We start from the raw sequence: 25,048 nt of genomic DNA, 5'->3' as shown, positions 1-25,048 counted from the left end.
TCTTCACCAACATGGGGGAGGGAAAAAAAATAGCATTAGTTGATACAATAACAAAAAAACGTCCAGGTTCAATGTACTTTTGACAATTATATAATTTATCTTGAGTTGCTGTGTCCGGGGAGGCAACAAAAAAAAATTTTTTTTTTAAAAAAAAAAAATTCAATTGCTGACAGCCCTCTTTTAAAAAGATGCATTTCCCATCTTTGCCGATAAGCCACGATGTCGTTTTGACTTGTCAAGAGCAGGGCAATTTCTTGCAGAGCAGTTGTTGTCAACAACAATATCGGTAATCATAACTGCCCCTTTGAGCTCAGACCCAATCCTCACAACATATTTCTCTCTCGTCTGCCTCTCCTTCTTGCGCTTCTTCTTTTCAAAGTTAACAATAATAATATCCCATGTCAAAGTCTCCTACTTTTTAGGTGGTTGGCATATTCAATTCATTGTTATTTAGCCGTCAAGAACCACAATTCGCCTTCTGCTTCACCTAACTCGGAACTACTACTCAAACTCTCAGCCTTCCTTTGGCTAACTTGCTACTCAAACTCAACTGAAATATTTGCCTCCGGGGGCGCAAAAGCCTCTGTACTCGAGACCCCTTAAACGGCACTCACTTTCCTTCGAGATATTCGAGATCAGATGGCAATCTTGAATGAACCCATCTCCAATTCAGGCATATCTGCCCCTAATTCTCACGGTGCCGTGGTTCTTGGGGGCACCTTTGATCGCTTACACGACGGTCATCGCCAGTTCCTTAAGGTGTTTTATAGTTCATTTCTGCCTGCCCTTTTAAAGAATTTTTTTTGTGAGGCCATATTTGAATTATAAACTGCTGATGGCCGTGTTATCTCATCTTAGTTGTAGATGAGTGTCCAATGGCGATGCGATTGATTGATTGATTGATTGATTGATTAAGGGGTGTTCAATTTTATAGGCAGCTGCGGAGTTGGCCCGGAATCGGATTGTCATTGGCGTTTGTGACGGCCCCATGTTGATTAAAAAGCAGGTATTCAACAATGTGATTGAACCATTCATCCTGTGACTATCTCTGATCGATCGTATGGATCCTAACTGCATTGCACAAATTTTCCCTCTCTGCTATTCGTCAACCAATTTAGTGAAGTTGTTTGTTTACTCGTCTTGATGCTTTTGTTTGATACTCATTCTTGCTTTAACTTTTTTGGCAGTATGCTGACTTGATAGAGCCTATTGAACAAAGAATGAAGAACGTTGAAGATTACATTAAGGTATTTATTTCTACTTGCGTCCATAATACTACCATGTCTAATTTTCTTTCTCATTTTTAGGAGTCATTTGAGCTATCTCGTTGTAATGAAATTGCAGCTTTTTCATGCCTGAATGGGCTGTTAAGCGAATGCATTATAGTATAAAATTGCAGCTCTTTATATGCAATGCAGCAGGCCATGTATTATCAAACCTGCTGCCTCGTGTTTTGCCTTCAGAATTGTAGTGAAAAGCAGAAGAATTGTAACTTACTGCGTTGCATCATTGATAACTTGTATACTTTCCTGCGACACTTCTAGTCTGTAAAACCAGAGCTGGTGGTGCAAGCGGAACCTATAGTGGATCCTTATGGCCCTTCAATAGTTGATGAGAATTTGGAGGCCATTGTTGTCAGGTCTGTACCATCATCAAGTTTTTTGGGCTTTTTTTCTTATTCTATTTCCTTTTAAGATTTAGGAGATTTAACTTCAGTTCCTTTATGGCTTTGATATCCATTCAAGAGAAAAATTCTCTTTTCTGGGGTTTCTGGTCTGAACTTCTATGTCAGAGAATTTTTTTTTTTCATTTTAGAATTGATTATACATGAATTCGATGAATAGGGGCAACAAAGTTCATGTAGCTGATGTAGAATTGTTGGAAAATGCTGTGTGCTGACAGGACAATTGGTTCCCACTTCCCCCACTCCTCCTCTCCTTTTTTTTTTCCCCCTTCAAAGTACAAATACAATATTGCTTCCTGCAAATCTTATACATGTTCTCGCATGATTACCACGAGCATAGACTTTTTTGTTTCTTATCTGACTCCAAAACTGAGAATGGGAAATCATTTCATGTCGATGATACTTATCTTGTCGTAACTGTGGTGTGAGGATCTAAGCATTGGGTTCTCGTATCATAATTCATGTATTTTGAAAGATTTTGATTGGAGAGCTTTACAAGTATACATTTTTGTTTCCTAGAATTTTTGTACATTGAAGTAAAAACTGACTTTGAGTTGTTATTCTGACAGCAAGGAGACAATACCTGGTGGACTTTCAGTTAACAGGAAGAGAGCTGAAAGAGGCCTTTCGCAACTAAAGGTTTGATATTCAACGTACCACTCGAAATTGTGTTATTGGCGTTAGGGTAGTCGCAATACTATTAAAGATTCACTTGATAGTTTTAAGCAGATTGAAGTTGTTGATCTGGTCTCCGAAGAATCTAGTGGAGACAAGCTGAGCTCCACGGCGTTGAGGAAGCTTGAGGCTGATAAGATCAAGAAAATCTAAGTTTGAAGGTCAGGAATGAGTTTTCATCGGAGTCCATACTGAATCTAAGGGTTTCGCGTTTGTTTTCTTCTCTTATCAGCTGTAACAGAGTAGAGATGGCTTTTTACGTCACGCAAATGATGTGGAGTTCTTCAAGAATCATCACCATACGGCTTAGAGTTTTACGTGGTTAAAACATCCGACAGTGTTGGACAATAACTCGTCTGGTTTCATAGCAACTTTCTGTAATTTGGTTCACTTTAGTTGCATTCTGTATAAATGGGTCATTTATTTTGGGGAAAGAACACCAAAAATTTTGCACTTTTCCCTGGAGCTGTTAGACGATCTTAGCTGTTCTCAAGTGATTTCGAACAGGAAAATTCTGTAAAAACTCATAACTGTTTGGAGCTATTGCTGGTGGCATCTAAAAACAGGTCGGCAGTACATTTACATCTTTTTTTTTTTTTTCTTTCTTTTCCTTTTCCTATTATTCTTCTGTTCGTTTATTTTTGGGGACTTTGGTACGATGTATTCTCGAACCAGACATCCTAGTACGCATTACTTCTGCACAAGACGCGAGAAACTTTCTTACAGAATAAAAGAACTTCATTTATTTTCTGGGAGGAACAATGGAACCAGGTCCTGGTGTAATCTGAAGAAAAGTGTCTTTATTTCTTCTTTTTAATCTTCTACCTTTTTTTATAAACACCCTTCCCTTGTGTAAAACGTAACGACGTCATGCAGCAATTCTGAAAATCGCACGTTTTCTTCGTTCAGAATTGGCCAGTCAACATTTCATTTTCTCGAAAAATAGTTTTTCATTAATCTGGGTTCACTGGTAAATGTCACCAAAAAAAAAAAAAAAAAAAAAACAAGACAAGAAAGCACAAAATGAGAAAACAATAAATGAAGATAATGACCCGCCCAACGTCGTATATAAGCGCATCTGCAGATTCTGAACGGTTATGGCCTTTTTTTTTTTTTTCAGGATTAAAGAAACTAACTAACCGACTTTGAGCGGTACCCGGAATACAACGGCTATCCTAGCAACAAAAATTTCAAATGCAAAACCGATTGATCACAGCCTTCCTCTATCTGCCTTTTAAAATTTTAGTGTGCGCTGTTCTCAATTCTCAGTTGTGCTGTGCCCTCATAAATCCCCGTGGAATCAGAAAAAACAGAGGCCGACTTCTATCAAAAGAGATATCAACCCTTTTGCTCTCCAGCGTCAATCAACCCTCTTGTCAGTCGCGGTTTTATCAAGTTTTAGTAACAAGTTTCTTGAATTTATTTACAATATTTTCAGTTTTATGGTTAATCTCTTTGAAGAAATGAAGAACTTTACTGCAAATGTTGTGTTCTCTCTGTTATTTACAGGGTTGTGAGTTGTGGCAAGTGACTATTAGTTAACGCCAGAATTTCAAGAAATTGATCTTCAATTTCACATACTTCCGAAGGATACGAGTATGATTTACGGTTTAGACAACTAACATTATTGTCTCTGTTTCTCACACATTACACAAGTGAATTATGTTATTTAATTTCAAGAACTACTTTTCAGGTTCGGTCTTGGGAGAGATTGATGTGATCAAGATGAATGATCTAATGACGAAGTCGTTTCTAAGTTATGTTGAATTGAAGAAACAAGCCCAGATGGATATTGAAGCCGAGAATGATTTTGACATAGAAAATGGCCAAGTTTGCCGGATTGACGCAGATAATTCTAATCTTTCTCAGTTCTTTCAAGAAGTCCAAGTAATTAAGGGTGATATGGAAGAGATCACTAATCTCTTAATTGATCTTCAAGGTTTGAATGAAGAGTCAAAGATCACCCACAGTGCCAAAATTCTTAGAGGGCTTCGAGATCGGATGGATTCTGACATGGTTGCTGTTCTTCGTAAAGCCAAGATTGTCAAGGCAAGACTTGAAGCACTGGACAAATCAAATAAGGCCAACCGGAAGATTGCAGTAGAGTATGCCGAAGGCACTGCTGTCGATCGAATCAGAATGGCAACTACTAATGGATTAAGGGTCAAGCTTAGGGACATTATGTGTGAGTTTCAAGATTTGAGGGATACCATTCTCTCAGATTACAAAGATAGTCTTAGGAGAAGGTACTATAATGCTACTGGTGAGGTACCAAGTGAAGAAGTGATTGAAAAGATGGTATCTGGAAATGGGAAAATTGAAATTTTTGAAGGAAAGACGGAATTAAATCTGGAGAACAAAGAGAGGCATGAAGCTGTGATGGATATTCAAAGAAGTTTGAATAAGCTTCATCAAGTGTTTCTTGATATGGCTGTTCTGGTTGAGGCTCAAGGTGAGCAGGTTGATGATATTGAGCACAATGTTGCCGTTGCTGGAAGCTTTGTCAGTGGTGGAACCAATAGTCTCTTTTATGCTAAGCAGATGAAGAAAAAGGGTAACAAGTGGGTTTTATGGGTGCTGGCTGTGGGACTGATCATCTTGCTCGTGTGCTTAATTGCCCTATTGACTTCCTGAGTTGTTGTCTGAAGAAGCATGTTGCCAGCTAAGGAAAGAATGGTTAGAGGAGCACGTACATCCTGCTTCTTTGGCTGTTTCAGGGGCTTTTGATTACCTTCTGATATTCTTTTACCTACAGTTGCTTAGTGGATTAGAAATGCACATGAAATGTGTCCCTTATTTGCTTTTTCTTATGTAGTATCTGCAAAAGTTCATCATAACTTCTCCGGTTGAGGCATACGAGGATACTTACACATTTAAATGTTTAATGCTGAAGCTTACTCTGGCAAACATCCTGCTTTTATTATGTAAGTATTGTGGTAGGAATGTTTTATCTGTGCTGTAATTATTCAACCTGAGCATGTTTTAATCACAAGACTGGTATTTAGGTACAGAAATTTTCGTTTGAAAGTTTCTATTAAAGAAGGGGAAGGGATTCAAGTTCCTTTCAGGCCATGACTTACAGGCTCATCCTGAAAAAGTGAAGGAAATAATAATAATAGGATGCCAAGGCAATTTGAGTTCTAAACCTTTACAGATGATTAGAATGGGAAGTAAGAAGGAACTTGATTTACTTGTGCAAATTCACATATTTAAATATTCCGACAATTTCTTATCCAACAATAGCATAATATCGTTTCTGATGTCAAGATTATTTAGAAGGACAAGCATGTCGTCCAAATTCTCGCATCACATTATAAGTAGCTCCACGAAGAATGTGTGATACCAGCTGGCATGTTACCTCAGTCAAAACAGTATCAGATGACGGGACAAACCCCACAAGGGATACTCCTTTCTGACTTCAAGCAACACTGAGAAGTTGTATTGCAGTCCAAGATTGTTCAGGCTCTAGCTGAACTTGTCCAATCTGAGGAAACAGCAAAAATGACAACATAAAATAGAAATCAGCAAGGTAACATCGAAAGACTTTCCCAGCAGCCATTTCGAACTGTCACAGATATGAGAAATTGGTTATAAGGAATGAAGCAGGACACTGTACCATTATCATGCAGTGAGATGAACTGATTGGATATTGATTGGTGATGGAAAAATTACCCATCAGCCTCTAAAGGTTAAAAACAAAGCAGTAACCCATTTTAATACCTTGGCATTTTCAACACAAACAAAGTCTTTGTAAGATGCTTCCATTGTCAGATGTGGATTCCATAGTACAGTGTCTGACCAACTGCATACAGAAGGAATTACAGCAAAAGTAAGTGTAGCACAACATTATTCGTGGAAAAAGGAAAAATTGGGTGAGGTAGGGTGTAATTTGAGCACAGACCAAGATGTAGCATCACAGAGAGATTTCATCACTCACTTAGTATTCTCGATGAGTATTGTATCACCAAGGCCATTATCCAGGTGCAATTTACTAGGAGCATTAAGATATATGCAATCTACAAATCCAGGAAATGTGACTAAATCCCTGAGTAAAGGAAACAAAGATTACTGGAATTGGTATATTTGGATAGTCAAATTCACGTACAAAGTTATCCCAAGTAACAAGAACTAAAGGCTGAATAGTCTAACTGCATATGGCTTATCTAAGACTGAAATTATTTTGAAGAACACATTTCAGAAAATAACTGATAAAGCTTTTAAAGTTAAGGTATGAGATATAGCCACCTTTCCTCCTGACCCTCAATTGGGTTCTTCGGATCAGGATCTTTGTTATGTGTTTTACAACCTTTTAAACCTCTAACTGATGCTCCAGTTACAGAAGCCTACAGAATACAAACTCATATTACCAGATCATTTTCAGGATATACAAAAGAATGTCACCCTGGATGGAAGCAGAAAAATGTGTTATTTTAAGTAATGCAAGTAACGCACTGTGACAAATGATGTCAGAAATAATGAACACCCACTTGCCAGTAATACACACTGGGTTCAAATATGCATTAGTATCTCCTGAACAAAAATTATCCCCTAGAACCTTCCACACCCATTGACCGTCAGTTTTTTTTTTAAAGCAAACATGGTTAACCACATGCTCTCTGAGAAGAGGGAATTCAACAGTACCTCTTGACTGATTGCTCATCTGCAATTTCTCAAGCACAAATATCTGATTTAAGTTTGACATCTCCAGTAAGCTCAAAAGTTTGAATCCAAGCCAAAAGCAAAGCAAACTTTGTGATCAATGTTTTGTGAAAAATGTAAGGCAAGACTTACACTGAAATATGTATGCAGGGCAGTTGTAAATGAAAATGGCTTCTGGTCAGTATTTGTAACTTTTAATTCTGTCGACAGGGTCCTTTTATCCAGAGTCACCTGAAGATAAATGAGAAAGCTTGAATAAAGATATTACGCAAAGATCGCAACAAGCCACAAGTAGCTCTGAATTTGACACATTCTGTCCTCTACTGTTTTCTCAAGTTAAAATTTCCTTGTTGGGTGTTTAGTAGAATGTAAGATGGCTAAACAACCAACCTTGTACAGAACTTGGAAAGTATGGTCCCACATAGAACGACTATATGGACCATCCTTGAGCTCCAAAGTGATAATAGGATTTCCTTCCACATTTTCGGAATTAACAATAGACCAGTTCATATTCCTTGCGAATCCATGCTGTGAAGAGTATAAGGATCCTTAAGGTAAGAAAATTAGATTAACAACTGGAAAACCAATACTAAACTTATTAAGCAACTATTGGAGCTCACAGTTATCAAATAGAGTGGTTATTAAGAACTATGATTAACCAGCATCTCAGCTTTAAGAATTTGATAAGTCCAACATAAGTTCAGTTAATCGGGATTTAGCCGGTGAACCATATTCAAAGAGTAAACAACATGTACCTGCTGCATTGGGCCGGGTCCAAACTGTGGAAAACAATGAGGAATTCCTCCGCTGTGCCCAAGGCATAAGAGTCAGTTAATGGCAGAATTTTCTTTCAAGAATGGCATCTTAAAGTTTTGCTGCTCATAAAGAATATATGAATTCCTGATTCATATTGGTAGTATTAGATCAGACATTCTTGTCTCTGATAGCCACCAAATAACCTATATCTCTGAACACATAATTAAACTACTAAGGATAGCTACAGGTCTGAAGAAAGGAGGGGTAGCTACAGAAAAGCCTATTACTATTTGAGGAGATGAAGGTGAAACTATCTCATGAACTGGATAACAATACAGCAATGTAATGTTAAAGAGTAACCTGATTGGCTTCTGTCCATTGAACACAGCATCTGGCCGAACAAAAAGGAAATCTTTATTGGCTACTTTCCAAGAAGTGACACAACCTCCAAATAAGTATAACTCTGCCTCGCTGCAAAAACAGTATGAGTTAATTACCACTTATGCATTCTCAAGCGGAGAATAATACGAATATGCACCAATGCACAATTGTATGAGCCAGTTCCAAATCATAATATTAACAGCATTTAGTTACTGATATGAGACTTTTTTGCCAAAGTACAGTCATTGGTAGAGTCTTTCAGGACCAGTGAAGTTAGATCATCCACTAAATGGCAGCCAAAAAGGTGTCCTAGCATTTAAGCTTCAGCAAAAAGATGGTGGTGCGATTAGGTTCAAGTAATATTTCATGCTTGACATAAGGAATGTTGTATCAAAGATCAAAAAGTACCCAATGGAAACTACAGAATTTTTGACATCCCACTAACTACTGGCATGAGGGGATCACAGATATAACTTCGTTGAAGCCTGGCTGTGAGCCTACTCTATCAGCACCTAGCTCCTTAGCAGCCTGGTTCTCAGTCTACTTTATCAACACCTCAGATTTAATAACAGAAAAGTAATAGCAAGATTCACATTTCCCCTTAATCAAAACATTCTTCACAAAGGAGTATTGGCCAAGTTCTTGCAAGTGTATACGACTTATGGATGCTGCTCCTTTGGCTATGCCAACTCAGAAACTCTGGTTCAAAGTTAACTCACATACTTATCAAATCTATCATGTGAACTGATGTCATGCTTCAAAGCAGCTCTCACAGCATCCTATGATAGACACAGAAAAGCTAGTATTGTGCATCCTCAAAGCCAGTGTATTGGAAAGAAAGTGCATAAATTTATTTTTTTTTTACATGATTTTGCAATGAAGTTAACGAGTCTGTCAAAGCTAGCTTTAGCTACTGTACATTAATCAAGTAAAACTTGATTTAACATCAGAAGAGTATACCTAGCAAAACACATCAGAAACTGTTAGGGAGAATTATTTTTTCCTTTTCTAAATCCATGAATTGTTCATAAATCCCAATCCACAACCTTGAAGCACGAGAAAACGATCTAGATACGAGTTTTCCAGCAATTTAACCATAAAACTCAAATCACACATAACCCCGATAGACTGAAACGAACAAGGGATATGCTCCAATGACATAATATAATAGCAAGAATCAACATCTATGGGCTAATTAGTAAGAACTGAACAAGATTTAGTGAAGTACCTGCCATGGGAAGAAGTCAAAATGACCTTGGGCAGATTTCCTTGGCCATGTGTAACTTTGATACCCAAACAAGGATTTTCTGAGCTACCAACGCTTGCAAATGCCATCCCTGCGCGTCTGGTGTAACAGATTAGGAAGCTCAAACAATGTCAAACACTGCTAATTTAAAAAAAAAAAAAAAAAAAAATCAGAGCCCAGAAAGCTAATAAAACCAACACTAATCACCTTTTGACTCGCCGAGGTTTGTTTGGAGAAGTTAAGGATGGATTGACGACCGACCACGTGTTCAGCAGGGACGATGCAGTCACCATCTTTTTCTGGAAAATATTTTACTTTATATACTAAGTCGTATACTTTAATCAGCTTCTTTTAAGGACGTATATCTGCGTGCGTTACTTACAGAGGAATGATCAAAGATGGCTGGTGAACGTTAAAAAATGCTCCCCGTGCGAAATTCGGATATTCCCTGCATTGTGTAGTATAGTATTTTTTTTTATATGTATATTCATCGAAATTCTTCTGACTTTGCTCTTCTTTTCTTTTTTCCTTTTCGGAGTTTAATCCTTTTCGGATGTCTAATTTATGACTTAGTTAGAAGGACTGTTTCTGGTTTGGGCTCAGAAAGTCTTTGGGCTTTACCCCTTAACAGTCGAAAAAACCAATCTTCAGGGCCTCGAGTTTGTTCTTTGGGTCCATTATTATAATTCATGTCCTTCAGGATTATCGTCATTGATTGGTGGTTTCCCACCCACTCTAATGTTTCTTTCTGATTTATCAATATATCTTCTTTTCTTTTCTTTTCTTTTCTTTTTTTTAAATTGTAAGAGAATTTCAATTATTTCATAATGATGATGTAAGACCACCCTTTTGTCCCTTCAATAATCATCTAGTAGTAGTAGTATTAGCACATGATCAGCCAACTCCTTTAGCTGATAAATCTTGGAAGCATACCCAGCCATGAAAAAACTAAAAAAAAAATAAAAAATGGAAGTCCATTGACATTAATGCATCTGGACTTTATTACACTTTGCAGTTCCAACAAATATCCCAAGGAAAATTCTGACTTTTTACACTTTGTTGGCACCTTTAGGATTGCGTCTGAAGTATGACACTCAAATAGCCTCCGACCATCTTATCTTTTTTTTTTTGAGAGGCATAAACAAATTAATTGCAATTTCACAAGAAATGTTTTCCTGTACAAACACTGAGATTGGCTGAATCAAATAATCCAGCAACTAGCATTTTGGGAGATCCTTCGGTGGAGGTAGAATACCCTGATCTGCCCCTGGACCATCTTCCACAACAAATGCTGTTTTCAGTCCCCATCCAGTATGAATCTCCAAATGACAGTGCAAGAACCACACTCCTATACGTACAATTTAGACCAAAAAATCAATATATGTGAGCGTAAAATCATCAAATTAACGTTTAAAGATTGTTTACTACCCCAAGAATGCACCTGGATTATCAGCTCTAAATCGAATGGCAGTCCAACCGCCAGTAGGAACACCAACTGTGTTTCTCTCTGGCGGATCGATCAAGTTATATTTTGGTGCATCTTTGCCAGGATCAAAATTTCCAATCCCAGTTCCAACAACAAAGAAATTGTAACCATGAAGGTGAAAAGGGTGTGATTCAACGGAGAGAAGATTAGTATCCTGTAATACCAATTCCACAGTTGAGTTAAATGCAATTTTACTGAGCCTTGTGCCTATAGTGGTCTTAAGATTGGCTGTGAGGGGTGCACCGGTATAATTAAATGGCTTAGGAGGCTGATCGGGGAAATCAGTTTTAAAAACCCCCTTAACATTGAAATAATGCGCCTGAAGAAGCGCAGTTTCGGGCATAGTGAAAGAGATGTTGTTCAAAGAAGCCATTAATCGGGTTCCATTTAAACAGGCGGGACAAGAATTCCTTGCTAGACCAATTGTGTAAAACAGGTTCCTGTCAACTTGTAGAGGAACATTTGTGGGAAATTGTGGTGAATTCAGGCTTCTGAGCCTCTTGTTATATCTGAAGGCAAATGCTGAATCGTTAGACTTGGGTAAATGAGGAAGCGTTGGAAGAACTGTATTAGGGATGCCTTTGTATTCAAGGATGCCTGTTGCGGTGTTGTTGTCTACGGGAAGTTGAACATCCATGAAAGGTCTGGCAGCCATGAAATATCTTCCTGGAATTTGATTTGCGTGGACCAAAACATTGGTTGTCTGGCCTGGGGCGATCAGCAAGGCCTGAGTGGTAAATGACTTGGTATATACCGCATCAACTTCCACTACAGTCATGCTGTGACCAGCAATACCAAAGAAAAGCTCATCATTTAAGGCCGAATTGATGATCCTCAACAGGTACGTTTTGCCTTGTTCAACTTCCATGACAAAAGTATCTGAAAGAGGTAAATCGAATGCTGGTGTTAGTTAACTTCCATAGGTGATAGTGATACCAATGTATTGCTTAGGATTTTCTGAGGCCCACAACGTTGTACAATGATAAAAGTGATATCCATATATCTGAAAAGCCCTCTTATCTGTCAATTCCTTACGTTTCTCAGAGCATGGAAACAGTGGTCCAGGCTTTCCATTGATTGTGTGAGCATCTGACTTGTTTGGAGGTGAGCCTAACTGGTTTGCTTTGTTTACCAGCTTTTCAACGTCTGCATGCCACCATTCCCCTGCACCAAACACAAATCGTCCCATCCTTTATTTTGAAGATTAAAAGACATACAAAGAAAAGTTTACAGTTGTATTGCACCTCAAGGAAAAAAGAACATGTTTATTTTCCAGCAAGATAATCCAAAAACTATCGTGTGTATAAGGTTTGGTCTCATTAAGTTAGCTAACTTTGCCTTAAACCCTACTACAACCCAAGGTGGCTTAATTTATGCATCTACTTCGTTATGAGTTTATAATTCATTCCTTTAAGAATCACATGGATCGTACCTTGTATACTTTGACGTGGGGAAAGTTTAAATTAGCTAGCATATTATATGACCAAATTATTTAACAGCAAAATTGTCTATTATACTTCAATTGTAGCCTTGTAGTTGTAGAGATCCACAACAAAATCAGTAATTATCCTTGTTTCCTCTTGTCTGATTTCCTTGATTAATTTCTTCTCTTTTTACCCAGTGAATAGACACGTTATATTGTGCATGATTGGTAACATTGATTTGAACTCTGTCTCCTTCTCTAACATACACAGTAGGCCCCGGAAACCTCCCATTTACTGTAACAATAGGTTTTGCATGGCATAACCTACTCACATTCTTCACTTGAATCTGCAACATGGTCAAGGGAGAAAAAGCAACATGGTTAAGATCATGCTCCGTGATCCGTAGCCGGAACGACCTGATAGAGAGATTACGACAAGCATAGGAAAATGAGAAAAGTGTGCAATTAACTCACATCAAACTGGTACGTCTTAAGTGCAGCCTCAGCAGGCGGAGAAATGAACCAAAGAAACCCCAAGAGAAAAATGCTTAACGCGGAAAATAAGCTATTCCTGCGTGGCATTTTGCTAGGGAGAAAAGCACGAAGTACTGCCTTTTCTCTTCAACTATGAATAGATGAGATTGAGAAGGCAATGCAGGCATAATCGTATTTATACGGCCACGCATTTCCAATTCGTTAAGGGAGAAGGCCAGATAGTAACCGATTAGGTGGAGGGGGATGTGAAAATGCTGCACGCTAAAGCTTGTGAACACAAATTCTGACAGGGGTTTTGAGGGAATTGGCTGGCGTAGAGGCTTAGAAAGCCACCAAGTATAAGCCAAGAAGATTGCAGAAACATTTTTGCTCAGGAAATTTTTGACAAATTAGGACCCGATGAGAGTTACGTGAGACCAACCGAACCCCCAGTAGAAGTGCTCCTTGAGCTTTACCGTTAAGGTAAAGGAACAAGCTTTTTTTTTTAAGTGATGTTATTTTCATTATCCAATTTAAGGTCGCATTAGCATTAATCACAGGCGGTAGATTCTTCCACTAGAGTTGTTTCTTTCAACTAGTCACCTGAGATTCTGTAATAATTGCTGTTTTTTTGTTGACTTACAATATGGAAACTACTCGGAGCTGTTTCTTGCAATGGAATTTGGGTTTTTACTAACATTTTGATATACTAATTGATTTGCTTTTCCATCCTTGCCATCAACTATTATTAGATGATCAATATTACTTCAACTTAGCCCATTTGTACGTAGGATAGAAAACTTCAAAGACATGAAGAATAGGAGCTAAAGCCACTTTGCACCTTTGAAGTATGAGGAAATAATGACACACACACTGTCTTGATAAACCATTAGATTGCGGATCCATGATGGAATGGACTAATATCTTTCTTTGTCTGCAAGCCCCTGGATATTTTTACTCATCATCCGTCTCAAGGTCAAAAGCTAGCACGTCTAAAGAATAACTTGGGCAGCTTTCACAAATTAATCCACAAGGGCGTCCAGGGATAAGGGTTTCTCTTACTTTAGAAAAATACTTACTGTTATAAGTTACAGAATCTGTGTGAGGTTGTTTATGGTTCAGAAACTTTGACGCCAAAAAGGGCTGATTAAGAAGAGAAGAAGAAAGAACAAAAAAAAAAGAAGGGCCGATTAGGCTTCAAACAGGGATGTTTTCATAGTTAATTGCGGTTGCTTAACACTGCGTACCCACCAAAAATTGCTTTTTTCAGAAAGGACTTGACGGGAGAAAGGAAAAGAAAAGTTTGCTAAGCGAAGACTTCACCATTTTTTTTATCATTTGGGAAAGACTTTTTCAAAAGTTAATGTTACTTTTAAGGTAAGAGAAAGGTCGAAGCATGAAATTCTTCCAAAATCTCCTTCTATGACCTCAATTATTCTTTTTCTTAGGATTTGGCTCCTTTCCATGCAGCATAACATAACTTTCTTTAGAAAATTTATGAAATTATACAACCGAAAGTGGTTTAAAAGCCAACGTAATTAAGTTGAGTCTGTATCTTCTTTATCAATATGCATGCAATATCTTGACAGTCCAAAACAATACAAATTAACAAAAAGAATAAAATGAAACTGGATTGTTAATTACCATCAATAAAATGAAATAGGAATAATGTTGCATGTTGAATTCAATAAAGTCTCTCGAAATCACAATAATACCTTGACCATCAATTAAACGACATGAATGCCGAATAAATTATGCAGGATGGATCTAAAGTTCTCCTCCATCGTAAATTATCTCTAAGCTTTACTCTGAAAACGCTAAAGTAGTTGGATTATGTTGGTCAACCTTGTCCCGTGAATGATTGGCATCTGGTAGTATTTATCTTTTGGTTACCAATCAAGATACGCGTGAGATATGAACCCACCAAGACGGAACCATAAACAAATGAAAGTAGATAGATCCCTGGATACGCAGAAGAAGCTGCAAGAAAACAAAAGAAATTCTGGTAGAAAATGACTCAGTTGATATATAGAGCATGGGTTACTTCTTCAATACAAGTTTCGACAGTGAAACGGAGATTGCATTAGCGGATAATATGCAAGAATTTCTGTAAGCAATCAATGAAATCGAAAAGATTCTTTGTTGATTCATAAAAAAGATTGGAATTCAACGACGATGAATACCAAACGAGAAAAAAAAAAAAGACAAAGAATGAACTAGGCTGGCAAGAGTAAGACTGATATACATGCCCAAGCATCCAATGGCGAAACATGGGAATGGGATTACGGGATCGTGGGTGGGTGGCTGGCTGGCTGGCTGCCCGACCTTATCCCCCGTCGAGGATGACAGCAATTTTTACACAATCACGTACGATGATCTGGGAGGATGCCCATATGAATGAATGTTTATGGTCACCACCGTCCCACATATTCTTCATAAACCACATGCATAAAACTAACAGGGCCTACTCGTAAAAATGTTACAGCTAATAAGGAGTACTCCATCCCATTATAGTAGTACTAGTAATAGAAAACTTCTGCGCAGGTCAGGACATGGAGTCCACATCAATAACAAGGCAACTTGGCTAAAAACAAGAAGAGGAGGAGGCCGTTTAATCTTTAGTTTAGATTCTCCACCAGCATCTACGCAGTAGTACCTTTGATTTGTTTGAACTTCTGTCTGGCAAATTGAACCAATCACAATCACCCATAATTCCTCCATTTTGGAAAACTTGTTGGAATTTTCGGTCAATTTCTGTGTGCATGTCTTGGCTGTATGACGGCCCAGTTCTACTACGCACTTTCTTTAAATTCTTTCCTTCTTTTTTTGATAATACGCACAGTACACATTCTAAGATAATTCTGGTCAATTAGTTCGTAGGCACCAATATGAGATATTCCCCCTTTTGAGTTTTGACCCGCTAGATTTTGATGACTTCAACAGGTTATGGCAATCCGGTTCTTAATTATTTCTAAGTTGGCAATTAATTAAGCCGCCATCCTAGTGCCATAAAGGTTGAAAAACATGCAGTATTCCCATTCAGCTCTGGTCTTCCCTCCAATTTCCCTCTCCTCGGATTCCTTGCTTTCCAGTCTCCATCTATCTACGAATTGAAGTTCCGGCAAAAACACCTTTACAAAAAAGTGTGCGCAGGCGGGCGATGGGCTGATGGGTGATTAATTTAGGTAATTGTGATTATCAAGTTGATATCTACGTTCCATCAGATAAATTGACTGCATTAGACCGTGCCTTCCTCCGTAGGGACCCACTTAATAAGGACTCCTGGGGATCCCCATCTGCCACGTGTAAAAAGTTTCGCCCTTTTCATCACTGTCAATAAATCTTAGCCCTTCATTTACCAACTATTAGAATTCCTCCACCTTTTTTTTTTTTTTTTTGTTGGAAGGATTCCTCTACCATTTTTCATTACACTAAATAAAATCCTTAATAATGTTGCCACTGCTATTATATAGTCTACAATACAATGCTAGTGGTCTACATGGAATCTCAATTGTGTGTTATTTTTAGTGTGGACGTGCGTGTTTCTGGTGCGTTTTTTGCTATTGGCTCGAGTCTCCAATCTGAAGGGTAAAGGCCTCCAGACATAGTACTAGTGGGAGGAGAGGAGGAAAGAGAGAGGAGGAGTCCTGTTGCCGGTGGCGCGTTTCCCTCCGAACGGCGTCGGAGACGGAGACGACGGTGGTTGCTTGGTGTTTCCGGCGCTGTGTGAAGGAGAGTAATGCGAAACTGATCTGGGTTTTCTCCTACACCCTGCCCGGAAAGGAAGATGGACTGCATTCGCCGGAATTCTCCGATCTGATTGCTTCTTGCGCCGATCTCTATAACTTTTTGGTTTTTCAATCACACAATTTGCTCAGGTGGGCTTCCATCAATTTCCTCTATTTTGTCTTACATGTCTCAAAGTTCCAATTTTTAAGTCCTTGTTTACATACAACGTTCCTTTTTTGCTTATTTTGTGATAATTCCCATTTAATTTGGTTCGGGACTTTTTTTTTTTTGGGAAGGTTTTTCGTCTGAAAATTATAAAATGTGGATCATAGATATTGGACAGGTTCAATCTTCTTTAGCTGGGCAATGACATTTTAGAAATTTTGAAATTATTGTTCCTTTGTATACCTTTACATGCAATTCTTTGTAATCAAAACCTCAACTTTACCTCCTTTTGCTATCTTCTCGCTTTTTAGACAACGGAGGTCCTTGTTTGATCTCATTCGGTTTTCGTCCATCTAAAAGGGTGCATCTCCTATAGCCAAGAATTAGCTCATAGATCTGGTTGTAGGGAGAAAGTCAGTATTAAAAGTTTAGGTCACTAACTCGGGTTTCTGAAAGCAGAGGTTTGATGAGTCTTTATGTGGATGGCATTGAACTGTAGGTGCGCTTGGTATGATCTTCCGAAATGTCATTCAAGAGCATTGTGCGTGAGCTGAGAGAGATGAAAGAAGGGATTGGGAATATATCTAGGAGAGGACTGGAAGGGAAGCATTGGCGCCACCGTACCAGGTCTCATATAGCACCAGATGTGGTTGTGTCTGAGCTGATCCAACAAGGGCAGTGGGCAAACTTGCCCCCAGAGCTTCTTTTGGACATAATACGGAGGGTTGAAGAGAGTGAGACATCATGGCCTGATAGGGCTGTTGTTGTTTTTTGTGCAGCAGTCTGCAAGTCATGGAGGGATATAACTAAGGAGATTGTCAAAACTCCAGAGGAATGTGGGAGGCTCACCTTTCCCATTTCATTGAAGCAGGTATCCATTTAAGTTCATCCTGTATCTTGCATGGTTTGACGTTGAGTAGAATCTGGTCTTAGTTCTGCATTATCTTCTTTTTTCTCAACTAGCCGGGGCCTCGTGAATCGCCAATTCAGTGCTTCATTAAAAGGGATAGAGCAGCATCAGTTTATCGGTTGCATTTTGGTCTCACCCCATGTAAGTGATGTTCTCTATCTACAAGCTTCGCATTTATATTTTCGGAGTCACATTTCAATTTCGAAGTAGATTTCCTATTTATGTTCCCTATCTACTAGCTTCTCAGCGTTTTCACATGTTCATTTCAATTTCGCTGTATGTTCCATTGTGCGACTCAGACATAGGAATCTGCTTGGTTGTATGCCTGCAAGTATTTTGCTCTTTTTGAGAAAAAAGTATTTTGCTCTTGTTAATAGTTATGTACTCAGTATAAAGTTAATTCTATCAAAGAAGACGAGAGTGAGCACTGCTTTTATGGTAGAAGCCTACAAATCAATTTTAAGATTCCCATTAAAAAAACTAGTTTAACTAATATGGTGATGCGCATTTCCTTGACACATGTTCCATTCACATATGAACTTATAGACAGGCTAGAGAACCAACTAGCTAATGGGTATTTTTCTAGGTTGGTGCTTTGCAGTAGCTTTGTTGGAGAAGTGTGTCTTATATTTGCTATCAGTTTGTTGCCTTGATAGGGTTGATACGTTGTGACACAGAACATGGTTATACCTGCTTACAAGGACTAGTTTGTGTTGGATCTAAGATTTCCTAGTACAGCCAATTTAAGAATCCTTATTTACATGATTTTCTTTTTAGTAGTAACTTTTCACACAGTGCAAGGATGATTAACCTATTCGTCTGGATGCACGCTGTTTCTGGAGTCAATAATTTTATAATAAATGCTCTTTCTAGGTCTACGTACTTTGAGCAGTACTGATTGCTTAATCTGATCATTTATTACCTTATCATGCTTCGTCATCGTCATTTGACACATGACTTTGTTATTCAGTAAACGATATCTAAGCATTTTGATCATGGGGGGATGCAGCCCTCAGTTTACTTTCTCTAGCTTATGCCATTTTGCATTCTTGATATAGCTTGTTGAATAGAGTCTTCTGTTATTAATCATAGCAGTTGGAAGGCAGATAATCAATTGAAGCTTTATGGCTACAAACTATATAGTTGTTCTTGCCTTTTTCCCCAACAAAGTTGCAAATGTGATATAAGAGGAATTATAATGGTCATTTAAAGTATAATGTTGAAGAACATGCTTATTTGAATAACCCAACGCAATGCTGGATCAGATGACAATGGACTACACCTAAAGTCATGACACTAACAAATTCACTACATAACAGCTGAGGATGAGAACGATAAACTATTGCTGGCAGCTAAGAAGATCAGAAGAGCAACTAGTACAGACTTCATCATTTCCTTGGTTGCAGATGACTTTTCCCGAGCCAGCAATACATATGTTGGAAAATTGAGGTAAGTAGCAGCAAATAGATTGAGCAATTGTTTTTGGCATGAATTTGTCTTCCCTTCTCTGTTCTCAACTTTTATGAAAAATTTACTCAGGTCTAATTTTCTGGGCACGAAGTTTACCATTTATGATAGCCAACCTCCAATTGTTGCTCCGGTTCACCAAAACAGTCGCTCAAGCAGAAGATTCCATGCAAAACAAGTATCTCCAAGAGTACCTGCTTGTAACTACGGCGTGGCAGCTATTTCCTATGAACTGAATGTCCTTCGTACTAGAGGGCCTAGGCGAATGCACTGTGTCATGCACTCAATTCCAGTGTCTTCGGTGCAGGAGGGTGGCAATGCTCCAACACCAAAATCTTTTCCTCAGTCATTTGATGATAAATCTTTTCCCTCATCGGGCTCTAAAGGAAAGGAGGCACTCAAAAGTTTATCTTCCCCTGGTCCTTCAAGTTCACCAGCTGCATCACAGCACTCTAGAGAAGCACTTATGCTTAAAAATAAGGCCCCTCGATGGCATGAGCAGTTACAGTGTTGGTGCCTAAATTTCAAAGGTCGTGTTACAGTAGCCTCTGTTAAGAATTTCCAGCTTGTGGCAGCTGTTGACCCATCACACAATGTACCAGCTGCAGAGCAAGAAAAAGTGATTTTGCAGTTTGGTAAAATTGGAAAGGACATCTTCACGATGGATTATCGCTACCCACTCTCTGCCTTCCAAGCTTTTGCAATCTGCTTGAGCAGCTTTGACACCAAGCCGGCATGTGAATGATTTCAGTGGTTATAGCAGATATGATGACCATTTCTTATTCAATTGCTCTGATGAGAGGTCTTCCTGAATGGCTGTAAGTTACAAGTCCGCGGGCTCCTCAGACCAGTGTTTTTGTTAGTGCCATGTATTTAATATCTGTTACAAGTTTTCCTCGCATCTTATGGTAATCAGACTCTGGTAACTAGGATATTTTTAACATAACACAGCCAATATGAATATCAATGACACTATGATCTCATGCTGAGAAAACTGGTGCACAAATTGTTGGTAAATGCCGCTGCTTGTAGCACGTCATAAACGACAGCCATGGAAGATCAATGTGGAAAATACCAGTTAACTGACCCCCTCTCTCTCTCGCTCTCTCGTGCATGTGCTGTGGTGATGTTCATTCTTTTATATCTTCGGACTTGCGGGGTCAATTCTTTTATAATTTATATATCTTTGGATTAACGAGGATTATCAAACGATTACCTCTTATGTGGCCAGGGTAAGAACTAATTAATCTCAAATATAAAATTTGCATTCACCAATCGTGTCTCGCCAAGACACCAACTCTTCCACTGTGAAATTTTGCTATTTCATTGGCCCTGGCCTCCGGTCAAAACATGCAGGCTTAAAGGGGTGTCAATAAAACGATGCCAGGCTCATCGATTTTAAAGCTATCAATCAAACTGACAACAAGGCAAAGTGCTAATTCCGTAGCTGTTACCTGAAATGCTTGAGAACTCCTCCAAAACTTAAACCATGTTCAGCGTTCAGATTTTCATCAGATAGAACCCGGCAGAATCAAACCATTTAACTTGGGACTGCTAACTAGAAATGATAATATTCTTTTCATTTAGGTTTTGCTGCTAACACCTCAAACCAAATTGTGCTTATCAATCTATGTCCAAAGTCATCATCAACGTTTTAAGAGCTGTAGGAACAGGATACCCTTGAGAGTTAGCCATCAAGGAACCAAGAATAGTCATCCTCGGCTAACAGGATACAATTCAAATGACTTAAATTGTCAGTAAAATAGTCATTAAGTTGCGGCCGTGACATCCGTGAACAGGTTTGCTGTCCAACTTGAGAGCACAAGATCCTGAGCTTCATCTCACAGTAGAATATGTGATGAACTCCCTAGAAGTGAACTGAAAGGCTTGATGAGGAATTGGATTCCTGTAACAGACAACAATCTTTCACTAGAGAATAGCTCCCCAAAAACAAGTAGCTCTAGTGAGGCAAAAATTGAAGCAAAGGAAAGGAAGAGGTACGCACGGCCTAGGCCCATAGACTTTAATCTGCCTGACATGAGTATCCCTCCCGTTAAGATGGTTTGACAAGATCGCTATTTGCAACATGAAAGTATTCACAAAAGTTTCCCTACCACATTCATGAATAATTGTTATTGATGAATTGAATTAACATACACCAAAAGGAACTTAGTTGAAGCCAAGTCATCTCAATCAGCAATTAAGAACAAATGTGCAAAGCGTACTCAGAGGATAGAAGAGAGACGATATCGTGAAAATTTAAAACATTAACAAACTGACATCAAGATTTTTTAAGTAGAACTAATTAAATGTAATCGTCAACATGAACTAAGGAAAGAACCAAAACTATGCACTACCCATGGAAATAAATTTTTTAATTAGAACTAATTATATGAGAAAAAGAAGCATAACTGATTATTTAGGGCTCTATATCTAACTCAACAGACAAACAAAAGCTTGCAGGGCTCACCGAGGATCATTCCCAGACAGTGAGATATACACCCAACCTGCTGGCTTGACAAGCTCGATTGCTTTTATCTCCTAGATAAAATCAAAAGAACATAAACACATTCAATAGTTCCATGCATCAACAATTCAGTATCAATCAATTATATGATGTTCTGATATGCAATATTTCATAGTTTCTATAGGTTAGAGCGCATTTGAACAAAAGTCATGAGGATCAAAACCCGACTCACTTTCAAGTTGTGGAAACCATCACCAGCTCGGATCGAGATCTTACTAGGCGTATAACTCTCATCAAGCTTGAAATCCACATATAAAACCACTAACTAGGAGACAATAAAAAAAACAAATAAGAATCCTAGTTATGGCATAAAACAGGAGGCACAATAAAAAAAATACCAACTAATTAAAAGAGCATACTTGAAGCTTTACTTTCTTTTGAAATTGAATATTAACAAGATGTGGCTGTGCTCCGTCAGATCTTGCTCCAATGCGACACAAGTAAACGAAGAAAGTACAAATTAAACTCATACTTAGAGCACGCAGAAAGCTGTATGCAAAATAAATGGAAAGAATATAAAAAGTTAAAGGGTGAATTAGTAAAATAAAGAGAAATTACTGCCAGTAGGTATCAAGGTTGTCGTCGCGAAGCGAAAGAACGCCATTGCCGGGCTTGCAAGAGCTGACACTCCAAGCAGCCTTCTTAGCCATCTCACAAAGGTCATCATCCACAACTAGCTGCTGGTTCCCTCCAACGAGCTTCCCTTCTTCCTCTCCCTCAGATGATTCAGCCATTTCAATTTATTTTCAAGTTATTCACGAAACCCTTTGCAAAGATTATTCTTATCTATCTGCTAGCTGAAAAAAGAAAAAAAAAACTTGCAAACATCACAAACCCAAAAGAAACGGAAAGTATTTCAATTTATTTTCAAGATTTGTTAATGTTAGATTCGATCAGGATTTCGTTTGGGCATTTTGTCAAACAGGTATCACGGTTGGAAGATTACAAAGGTAATAGCTTTTCAGTCAGCTCCCTGTGCTAGTTGTGTCACAAAGGATGTGTGTATAGAGAGCGACGATAGATACCAATGAGGGCAACTGGGCAAGGTTGAATGAAGGCAGAAAGCTATGGATAGATTATTCCACCATGACTGGCATTTGTATCCGATACTGGGCCACGGGCCACCTCTATTTTTTTGAAAACTAGTTTTTTTTTTTTTTTTTTGTCAAATTTTTGAAAACTAGTTGCAAAAGCACATTTGCCCTCAACTTGGCGCTAGTCGCGCGTTTGCTCTATTTCCCTATACATTTGAAAACACAGGAATTTATTTTCAAAAAGAATGCGGACGTGATTTGAAAAAATATGTTTATAGTACAATCAAATAATTTTTTGTAAATAAGAACCTATTCAAATACACCATTACAATTATTTTTTTTTTTTGTCTCTTGGGAAATAAATTGTTAAAAAATGAGTTTTGGATTTTTGTGCTTGTTCTTATCATGTAGGCACAAGTGTTTGGATACTCAAATTATCTCAAATAATATTTCGCTTGCATCATAAACACATTTCCCAACCTACCTTTTTATATTCCCAATCACTTTTTTATCTCACATACATCACATCACAAAAAATGCTACAGTAATTATTCCAAATAATATTTCAAATAATACACTGTCCAAACATGGAGGATTACGAAATACTAACATGTACAGTACCATTTTTATGTGTCTATCATTTCGGGGAAAAAAAAGGATTAATATTCCTGTGTAGCTCCACTAGAGAAAAGAATAGTCATGGCTATTGGCAAAAGCATGATATTTTGCACTTGTTATTCAGCAATATTTATTATTTAGTAACTCATTTATGATTTTTGTACATTAGAATTTTCTTTCAAAGTTCAACTCCTAGCAGCTGCATCATTTTCAAGGATTCATGATTTTGAAATAATGGGAATTAGCAAGTTCTTGTTTAATGTGTGGTTTCATCTTTTTGGGTACAATTTTATGTTTGATTTAAACTAGTAGAAAATGAAAATAATTCTGGAAAATAAAAAAGAGATGAACTTTAGATCTGAAAAACCGTAACAAGTATATTTGGACTAGCTGTTTTTGGAGGTGTATATGAAAAACTTTTACTGTAGATGTTTTTGGGATTGTTATTAGAGGTATTTTTAAAATATATTTTTTAATATTTTTATAATTTATAAATTTTTTTGGATTTTTTAAATATATACTGGCTCTGTTTCTATATGTTAATATTTATTCATTTATATATATATAATATTTTTTATTTCAATTTTGTTTTATAATATGTATATTAATATATATTTATAAATATAATATAAATATAATATGTATATTAATATATTATATTTATAAATTATAAATAAATATAATATAAATATAATATGTATATTAATATATTATATTTATAAATTATAAATTATATGTTATATATTATATATTAATATACATATTATAAAACAAAATTGAAATATATATAGTTATATATTTATATAAATATATTTTAAACAAAATATTTATATTTATATATAAATATATATATTTATTTCAATTGATATAATATATATAATATACATATTAATATTAATATAATTATATATATAATATAATATACATTATTGAAATATACACATTAATATATATTAATATACATATTATAAAACAAAATTGAAATAAAAAAATATTATATATATAAAAAATATTAATATATATATATATATAGTATAAAACGAAATTGAAATCGAAAAATCTGATTTCTATTTCCGATTTCAAAAACTCCATTACCGAATTCGAACCAAATTTGCATAATTCGAAATCGAAAATTCCGAATTTTTTTGTATATTTGAAATTATTTTTTATATATTGTTTGGATATGATGTTTTTTAAGATGTTTTTATTTGTGTATTACTGTAGCATTGTAGATGAAAAAATTGTTTTTCAAAAATGCTGAATCCAAACAGTGCAATTGTTGTTGATTTCACAAGAAATGAATTGTGCATTTGCTATGATGGCAAATCTTCATTACTAGTAACACGGAGCTCTAGCACTGAATATTTTGAACACAAAGACAAACTATTGCACAATATTTTGATAGTGATTTGTTTATAAAATCTCTCACCCATTAATACTGAAGGCTTGGTTTTGGTTAATTATTTTAATTGATTATCGATTCTGGTTTTGAATAATCATTTTTTCCCCGATATTCTTGTTTGATTTTGTATTTAGATTATAAATTTTTTTTAACAATTAAAAAAAAGTTAAAATTCACGATTTATCAAAAAGTAATTTTTATTGAATCTGATTATTCTCCATAATCCCTTTTTATAATCAGCTTATACAAAATCTAAACCAAACGAGAACAAAGCTATAATAGGCCCGAGGAAGGGGATTGTTCATTTGTTTGACATATTTGTCGTCGTACGTTGGTTAGCAGACACAAGGAAGGCGAACGCAGCCATGACGCGTAGAAGCTGTGTTAAGGAACATGTCCCAAAATTCGTTTG

The 25,048-nt window shown here is 37.1% G+C and overlaps 5 protein-coding genes across 10 annotated transcripts; 2 read left to right on the top strand and 3 right to left on the bottom strand.

Moving 5' to 3' along the window:
* Positions 1-217: 217 nt before the first annotated feature.
* LOC140010302 (syntaxin-112-like) lies at positions 218-5,329 on the top strand. Its single transcript, XM_072056863.1, has 7 exons — positions 218-759; positions 935-1,006; positions 1,188-1,247; positions 1,545-1,639; positions 2,254-2,323; positions 2,414-2,510; positions 4,053-5,329. Exons 1-7 carry the CDS (start codon positions 640-642, stop codon positions 4,991-4,993), a joined length of 1,455 nt encoding a protein of 484 aa, XP_071912964.1. The 5' UTR covers positions 218-639; the 3' UTR covers positions 4,994-5,329.
* A 188-nt stretch (positions 5,330-5,517) lies between these two features.
* Positions 5,518-9,952, bottom strand: LOC113698742 (putative glucose-6-phosphate 1-epimerase). 2 transcript variants are annotated; one of them, XM_027218668.2, is made up of 11 exons: positions 9,784-9,952; positions 9,609-9,700; positions 9,384-9,500; positions 8,135-8,245; positions 7,774-7,825; positions 7,409-7,546; positions 7,151-7,249; positions 6,605-6,702; positions 6,297-6,404; positions 6,080-6,161; positions 5,518-5,843 (listed from the first exon to the last, which is right to left on the bottom strand). In XM_027218668.2, the coding sequence occupies exons 2-11, from the start codon at positions 9,692-9,694 to the stop codon at positions 5,778-5,780; spliced, it is 957 nt and encodes a 318-aa protein (XP_027074469.1). In that variant the 5' UTR covers positions 9,695-9,700; positions 9,784-9,952; the 3' UTR covers positions 5,518-5,777. The 2 variants fall into 2 exon arrangements, with proteins under 2 accessions (XP_027074469.1, XP_071913526.1); XM_072057425.1 differs by lacking the exons at positions 5,518-5,843; positions 6,080-6,161; positions 6,297-6,404 and having other exon boundaries at positions 6,606-7,043; positions 9,784-9,940.
* A 426-nt stretch (positions 9,953-10,378) lies between these two features.
* Positions 10,379-12,110, bottom strand: LOC113698363 (laccase-11). The gene is made up of 3 exons (XM_027218153.2): positions 11,923-12,110; positions 10,843-11,766; positions 10,379-10,749 (listed from the first exon to the last, which is right to left on the bottom strand). The coding sequence occupies exons 1-3, from the start codon at positions 12,074-12,076 to the stop codon at positions 10,619-10,621; spliced, it is 1,209 nt and encodes a 402-aa protein (XP_027073954.1). The 5' UTR covers positions 12,077-12,110; the 3' UTR covers positions 10,379-10,618.
* Positions 12,111-15,846: 3,736 nt separating this feature from the next.
* LOC113697922 (tubby-like F-box protein 5) lies at positions 15,847-20,141 on the top strand. Of its 2 annotated transcripts, XM_027217539.2 has the most exons (6): positions 15,847-15,969; positions 16,313-16,662; positions 17,178-17,549; positions 17,642-17,729; positions 18,908-19,037; positions 19,128-20,141. In XM_027217539.2, exons 3-6 carry the CDS (start codon positions 17,202-17,204, stop codon positions 19,798-19,800), a joined length of 1,239 nt encoding a protein of 412 aa, XP_027073340.1. In that variant the 5' UTR covers positions 15,847-15,969; positions 16,313-16,662; positions 17,178-17,201; the 3' UTR covers positions 19,801-20,141. The 2 variants fall into 2 exon arrangements, with proteins under 2 accessions (XP_027073340.1, XP_071913523.1); XM_072057422.1 differs by lacking the exon at positions 15,847-15,969 and having other exon boundaries at positions 16,195-16,662; positions 17,138-17,549.
* A 469-nt stretch (positions 20,142-20,610) lies between these two features.
* On the bottom strand, positions 20,611-22,825 carry LOC113697923 (anaphase-promoting complex subunit 10). 4 transcript variants are annotated; one of them, XM_027217540.2, is made up of 7 exons: positions 22,529-22,812; positions 22,141-22,379; positions 21,942-22,002; positions 21,755-21,847; positions 21,526-21,596; positions 21,061-21,165; positions 20,611-20,961 (listed from the first exon to the last, which is right to left on the bottom strand). In XM_027217540.2, the coding sequence occupies exons 2-7, from the start codon at positions 22,314-22,316 to the stop codon at positions 20,892-20,894; spliced, it is 576 nt and encodes a 191-aa protein (XP_027073341.1). In that variant the 5' UTR covers positions 22,317-22,379; positions 22,529-22,812; the 3' UTR covers positions 20,611-20,891. The 4 variants fall into 4 exon arrangements, with proteins under 4 accessions (XP_027073341.1, XP_027073343.1, XP_027073344.1 ...); XM_027217542.2 differs by having other exon boundaries at positions 22,608-22,812; XM_027217543.2 differs by having other exon boundaries at positions 21,954-22,002; positions 22,141-22,814.
* Positions 22,826-25,048: the final 2,223 nt, after the last annotated feature.

Source organism: Coffea arabica, chromosome 7c (genome assembly GCF_036785885.1).
Source record: "Coffea arabica cultivar ET-39 chromosome 7c, Coffea Arabica ET-39 HiFi, whole genome shotgun sequence".
Lineage (NCBI taxonomy): Eukaryota > Viridiplantae > Streptophyta > Magnoliopsida > Gentianales > Rubiaceae > Coffea > Coffea arabica.
This window is presented reverse-complemented; position numbering and strand designations above follow the sequence as displayed.